Raw genomic sequence first — 6,639 nt, forward strand, 5'->3', positions numbered from 1 at the left:
CGCCGCCGCCAGGCGCTGCAGGCGCTGCAGGGCGCGCTCGGCCGAGAGCCGCGCCTCGGGGTCGGGGTCCCAGCAGTCCTCCAGCAGCTCCTGCACCGCCCCCGGGGGCTGCCCGCAACCCCCCCCCCCCCGGCCCGCCCCGCTTCAGGGGGGGGGGACCCACCGGGGTGGGCAACCCCCCACCCCCACCGCCACCCCCAGCAGGTGCAGGGCACCCCCGGGTTAAAGGCACCCCCTGGGGACTCGAGGGTGGGACCCCAAAGAGGGACACACCCCCCCCCCCCCCCCCCCCGCCGCCCCCCGCCCCCCCCCCCCCGGGGCACCCATGGGTGTGGGAACGCGGGGGGGGGGGGGACCTTCTGCATGTGGGCACCCATGGGCAGGGACCCCCAACTAGGGACCCCCTCTGGGGCAACCCTGGGCACCCCCAGGACACCCCCTGGGCAGTGACCCCCAAATAGGGACCCCCCTGGGACACCCCCAGGCACCCTGGGGCACCCTGGGGCACTGGCACCCAGTAGGAACACAGCACCCATGGGCACCCCTGGGTAGGGAGCCCCCCCCCCCAAGTCCTTGGGCACCCCGGGCACCCCCAGGACACCCCAGGGCAGGGACCCCCAAACAGGGACCCCCCTGGAGCACCCCCAGGCACCCTGGGGCACCTTGGGGTACCCTTGGGCACTGTCACCCAGCGGGGACACAGCACCCATGGGCACCCCCAGACACCCCTGGGTACCTGGGTAGGGACCCCCCCCTCCCAGTCCTTGGGCACCCCCAGAACACCCGGGGCAGGGACCCCCAAATAGGAACCCCCCTGCGGCACCCGTGGGTGTGGGAACACAGCAGGGACCTTCCGCATGTGGGCACCCCTGGGCACCCATGGGCAGGGACCCCCAAATAGGGACCCCCCCCCCCCCGGGACACCCCCGGGCACCTTTGGGCACTGTCACCCAGCGGGCACCCAGCACCCATGTGCCCCCCTGGGCAGCCCCCCCACCCCGTCTCTAGGGTCACCCCGGGCACCCTGCAGGGCCCTTCCCATGCACGGACACCCCCAGGGCCCCCCACCCACGGGTGCAGGGCGGGGGGGGGGGTCTCACCTGGTGCCAGGCGGGGGGGATGAGCGGGCGCCGCCGCTCGTCCACGGCCAAGCGCCGGAGCTGCGCCGCCGTGGGGCTGGCGCCCAGCTCGGCCTCATACGCCAGCCGGAATTCGGGCACGGGGGCTCCTGGGGGGGCCGGGGGTCAGCGGGGGGCTTGGGCTGGGGAGAGGGTCCGGGGGGGCGGGGGGGGGCACCCGAGGGTGCTCACCGGGGCTGAGGGCCTGGCAGCGCGAGAGGATCTCCCAGAGCAGCAGCGCCAGGGCGTAGACGTCGGCCTGCCGCAGCGCCCGGCCCCACGAGCGCAGGTCCAGGCTCTCGTCCAGGATCTCGGGCGCCAGGTACCGCTGGGTGCCCGCCTGCGCCCGCGCACGCCGCTCGCACCACGGCCGTGCGTGCACGAGCGCCACGGGCGGGCGTGCTTGCACCGGGGCCGTGCTTGCACCGGGGCCGTGCTTGCACAAGGGCCGTGCATGCACCAGGTGCATGCTTGCACCGGGGTTGCGCTTGCGTCAGGGCCATGCGTGCGCTGGGGCCGTGCTCGCACCAGGGCCGTGCTTGCACACGCACCAGGGCCCACCCGGCACCGTCTCCCACCCGGCCCACACTTGCGCGTGCACAGTACAGCTCGCACTACAGCCACGTGCACCAGGTCCTAGCCTGCACCAGCGCCGCGCTCGCATCAGGGTGCAGCTTGCACAGGGGCCACGTTTGCGCATGTGCGATTTGCACGCGCACAATTTGCACGTGCGCAGTTTACGTGTGCACAGTTTGCACGTGCAGCCAGTGCACGTCCACCAAGGCCGCGCTCGCACACACGGGAGGCTCCGGCTTGCACTACCGCTCTGCCTGCACGCGCACCACCTCCCCGTTTGCACCAGCACCGCGCTCGCAGGTCCCGGCTTGCACCAGGGCCGTGCTTGCACTCGCACCCTCCCCCCCCCCCCCCCCACACCCCAAATTGCAGCGCAGGGGGGTCCCCGTGCCCGTCCCTGTCCCGGTGCCCGTCCCTGTCCCCGTCACCTTGCGGATGGGCACGGCGCGGTGCCCGCCGCTGCCAGCCTGGGCGCGGGGCGGCAGCGCCAGCGCCAGCCCGAAGTCCCCGATGGCGCAGGTCCCGTCCTCGCGCACCAGCACGTTCTGGCTGCTCAGGTCCCGGTGCACCACGCTGGGCTTGTACAGGCCTGGGGAACGGGGACACACACACACGCACACCACGCACACGCACAGAAATGTCACGGGGGTGGGGGCGCGGTGACGCCGGGGGGGGCTGCGCGGGGTGCTCACCGTCGCGCCAAAGCTCCTGGTGCAGGAAGGCGAGGCCGCGGGCGAGCGAGAGCGCCAGGCGCACGCTGCCGGCCCACGTCCCCACGTGCTGGCGCAGGAAGTGGCGCAGGGAGCCCTGGGGACACGGGGACACGGGGACTGGGGACGGGGCCGCGGGTGGCACCCATGGGTGCGCAGCCCGGCCCGCAGCCCCCATCGAGCGTGCAGCTGGAGGAGCAGGGCTCGGGCGTGGCTGCGCGCGTCTGCGGCAGTGCTTGCGCGTGCGTGCGTGTCCAGCAGCCTGTGCACACGTGGGGGTGCGCCCCGAGCAGCCCTTGCACACCCACGGGAACCCCAAGCAGCCCGTGCACACCCACAGCAACCGGTGCATACCCACGTGCACCCTGAGCAACTCATGCACACCTGTGCAACCCGTGCACCCCCCTGCGTGTTGCACACCCATACGCACACACCCCCAGCAGCCCATGCACACCCCCCCAGCATGTTGTACACCCATACGCACACCCACCCAGCAGCCCATGCACACCCTAGCACCTTGCACACCCGTGCACAACCCGCAGCAGCCCATGCACCCCCCCCCCATTGCGTTGCACACCCATGCACAAACACCCCCATCATCCCACGCACCCCCCCAGCACCTTGCACACCCATTAACACCCCCCCCCCCCCATCATCCCACGCACCCCCCCGGCACCTCGCACACCCCCACCCCCTCCCCCATCGCCCCACTCCCACCCCCCCCACCCCCCACCCAGCCCAGCACCCAGGGGTGCCCACTCACGGCGGGGTAGAGCTGCAGGACCAGGAGCCCCCCGCGGGCGCAGGGCCCAGCGCCGCGGGCGCCCAGCAGCCGCGCCACGTTCTCGTGCTCCATCAGCGGCAGCGCGTGCACCGCCCGCTCGGCCGCGAAGCGCCCGGCCGCCCCCGCCGCGAACGCCTTGATGGCCACCGGCCGCTGCTGCAGGGTGCCCCGCCACACCGCCGAGAAGCGCCCCGCCTGCAGCACCTGCGCCCCCAGCACCCATGGGTGCCGGCGGTTCGCGCTGCCGGGGAGCCCAGCACCCAGCCTCCCGCCGGTGTTTGCAGCCCGGAGGGTCCCCGAGGAGCCAGGTCCCCGGGCACCCATGGGTGTCCTGTGCACAAGGGCTACCCAGCCCCACGCGCCCATAGGTGCTGGCACCCCCACCCCAGGGATCCCCCTTCCCCCTGCACCCATGGGTGTCCTGAGCCCAGGGGTCACCCAGCCCTGCACACCCAAGGGTGCTGACACTCCCACCCCAGGGATCCCCCATGCCCAAGCACCCATGGGTGTCCTGATCCCGGGGGGTCACCCCACTCCCTGCGCCCATGGGTGTCCTGATCCTAGGGATCCCCCATCCCCCTGCACCCATGGGTGTCCTGAGCACAGGGGTCACCCAGTCCCATGGGTGTCCTGAGCACAGGGGTCACCCAGCCCTGCACACCCATGGGTGCTAGCATCCCCACCCCAGGGATGCCCCATCCCCAAGCACCCATGGGTGTCCTGAGCCCAGGGGTCACCCAGCCCCACACACCCATGGGTCCTGACACCCCCACCCCACAGATCCCCCATCCCCAAGCACCCATGGGTGTCCCCAGCCCCTGGAACCCCACCCCCCCTGGTCTCCTCGCCCCTGGGCACCCATGGGCTCCCCCCATCCCTGGGGACCCCCACGCTCAGGGACCCCCATCCCCAGGCACCCACGGGTGTCCCCAGCCCCAGCGTCACCCAGCCCCATCTCCCCAGTCCTGGCCTTCATCGGGCCCCCCCCGAACTGCTCCCCCCGCCATGTGGGTGCCCCCCCACCCCGTGGGTGCCCCCCACCTGCAGGAAGCGCAGCGCGGGCAGCTCCGGGCTGGGGGGCGCTGGGGGGGCCCCAAGTCCCCGACGTCCCCGGGGGGGCCGCTCCGTCTGCGCCCTCGCCCGTCGCAGCCCTGGGATGGGGACAGGGGGACAATGGGGACCCTGGGGACACGGGGACCCTGGGGACATGGGGACACCAGGGACGTGGCACCCAAGGGTGCGGGACCTGGGGACGCTTGGGAGCCCCCCACCCTGGGGACATCGGGGCCGTGACACCAGGGGACAAGGGACGTGGCACGTGGGGACCCCCATGCCCGAGGGGCCCCGCGCCCTGGGGACACCGGGAGGTGACACCAGGGGACACCCACACCCAGGGACGGGGGGGGCACGGGCACCCAAGGGGAAGCAGTGCCCCAGAGCCCCCCCCCCCCCGCCCCCCCCCCCCCCCAAATGTCCCCAGCCCTACCCAGCACGGCCAGGCAGGCGAGGAAGAGGAGCAGGAGGGGACCCGCGCCCCACAGCCACAGCGTCCCCGCGGGTGCCACATGGCCGGGAGCTGGGGACAGAAAGCAGGGTGACACCGCGACCCCCCCCCCCCAGGACCCCCCCTCCCCGGGGCCCCCCCACCCCAGCCTGGCGGGGACCCCAGTGCCCGAGCCTTGGGGCCACCCACGGGTCCCCTCATCCCGTGGATGTCCCCTACGGGTCCCGGGTCACCCTCAGGGGTCCCCCCCCTCCCCAAACTGGGTCCCGCGCCCCCCCCCCCCCCCCCCCCGTGGGTCTTCACCCCCCCATGGGTGCCAGAACCCAAGGGCCCCCCCCAACATCCTACGTGTCCCCTGAAGCTCCTAAGGTCCCCTACGGGTCCCCCCCCATGCCCCCCCAGCTCTGAGCCCCCCCCCATGTGTCCCCCATCCCCCGTGGGTCCCCCCCCATGCCCCCCCCAGCTCTGAGCCCCCCCCACGTGCCCCCCATCCCCCAAGGGTCCCCCCAGACCCCCCGCAGCTCCCAGGCTCCCTCCCACGGGTCCCAACCCCCCCCCCCCCAGCACCCTCCCAGCGCCCCCCAGTACCAGGGGCCGGGGGGGGGCCCCCCAGCCCCAGGGCCCCCCCGTTCCCGCTGGCGTTGCCGTTGCAGAGGTGGCCGTGGCAGAGGCAGACGAGGACGGCGGCCCCGGGGGGGCCGGCGGGGCTGGGGGCGCACCAAGGCGAGGGGCAGGCGGCCCCCCCGCCCCCCCAGCACCCTGGGGACAGCGGGGACATCACTGGGGGGCCCCCCCAGAGAACCCCCCCCAAGGAACACCCCCCCCTCCCCTCCTCCACCTGCTGCAGGGGACTCCCAGCTTGGGACCCCCCCTCCCTGGGACCCCTCCTGTCTCCGGGACCCCCCCTCAGCCCCTGCCCCCCCCCCCCCCAGCTGGGATCCAGCCCAGCGCCGCCGTAGCCACTTCTCAAGGCCAAGGTCAGGCGGCAGCTGGGAACGGACCCGGCCCCCCCTCACCCCCCCCAGCTGCGATGAAAGGGCAGGATCGGGCCCCAGCACCCAGCCCCGGCCCCTTCCCATCCCCACCGGTACCCCCAGGGCAGGATCAGGCCCCCAGACCCTTCCCCCCCTTCTCTGGTACCCCCCCAGGGCAGGATCAGGCCCAGCTCCTTCCCCCCCCCCCCCGATTCCTCCAGGGCAGGATCAGGCCCAGCCCCTTCCCTCCCTCCCCGTAACCCCCCCCAGGGCAGGATCAGGCCCAGTCCCAAGTCCCAGCCCCTTCCCATCCCCACCGGTGCCCCCCCAGGGCAGGATGAGGCCCCCAGACCCTTCCCCCCCCCCCATTGACTCCTCCAGGGCAGGATCAGGCCCCCAGCCCCTTTTCCCCCCCTGCCCCCCCCCCCAGTAAGCCCCCCCCGGGGCCCTCACCCTGCACCAGCGCCTGGCTGCGGTTCCAGATGCCGATGCAGCACTGCCGGGGGGGGCAGCGGACGGTGCTGGGGGCCCCTCCCTCCGTGCCCCCCCCCAGGCTGCCCCGCACGCTGGGGTGCTTGTAGGACACGCAGCTCAGGTTGTGCCCGGTGGCACCTAGGGGACATCGGGGGGGGGGGGGGACACGAGGATGGTGATGGTGGTTCCCAGCCCCCCCCCCCCTAAAAAAAAAATCCCCCCCCCCCCCCCCCCAATCCCCTGGGGTGCAGGGGGGGGGTCAGCACCCACCTGGTGGCCCCGGCGCCAGCCCCATGGGTGCCTCCGGCCGCAGGCAGGGAGCTGGCAGGATGCGTGCGGGGGCTGAGGAGCGCCGGGACGGAGGAGGAGGAGGAGGAGGAGGAGGACGACGACGAAGGCTCGGGGCCGGGGGGGGGCACAGGGCAGCCTCCGCGGTGGGGAGGAGCGGGGCTGGGGGCTGGCCAACCCCCCCTCCCCCCCCGGGCTGGCCCCCAGCGTT

General features: G+C 74.2%; 1 protein-coding gene across 1 annotated transcript in view; it reads right to left on the reverse strand.

Moving 5' to 3' along the window:
- AMHR2 (anti-Mullerian hormone receptor type 2) overlaps positions 1-6,435 on the reverse strand; it is a 14,618-nt gene extending 8,183 nt beyond the window's left edge. The window contains exons 1-12 of the mRNA XM_050715984.1: positions 6,411-6,435; positions 6,120-6,278; positions 5,281-5,451; positions 4,675-4,764; positions 4,230-4,339; positions 3,168-3,392; positions 2,387-2,501; positions 2,123-2,283; positions 1,311-1,458; positions 1,101-1,228; positions 935-943; positions 4-108 (exon numbers count right to left, since the gene is read on the reverse strand). Coding sequence (XP_050571941.1) covers positions 4-108; positions 935-943; positions 1,101-1,228; positions 1,311-1,458; positions 2,123-2,283; positions 2,387-2,501; positions 3,168-3,392; positions 4,230-4,339; positions 4,675-4,764; positions 5,281-5,451; positions 6,120-6,278; positions 6,411-6,435 — 1,446 coding nt within the window. The remainder of the gene's footprint in view (positions 1-3; positions 109-934; positions 944-1,100; positions 1,229-1,310; positions 1,459-2,122; positions 2,284-2,386; positions 2,502-3,167; positions 3,393-4,229; positions 4,340-4,674; positions 4,765-5,280; positions 5,452-6,119; positions 6,279-6,410) is intronic.
- Positions 6,436-6,639: the final 204 nt, after the last annotated feature.

The sequence above is a fragment of the Cygnus atratus genome, chromosome 29 (assembly GCF_013377495.2).
Source record: "Cygnus atratus isolate AKBS03 ecotype Queensland, Australia chromosome 29, CAtr_DNAZoo_HiC_assembly, whole genome shotgun sequence".
Lineage (NCBI taxonomy): Eukaryota > Metazoa > Chordata > Aves > Anseriformes > Anatidae > Cygnus > Cygnus atratus.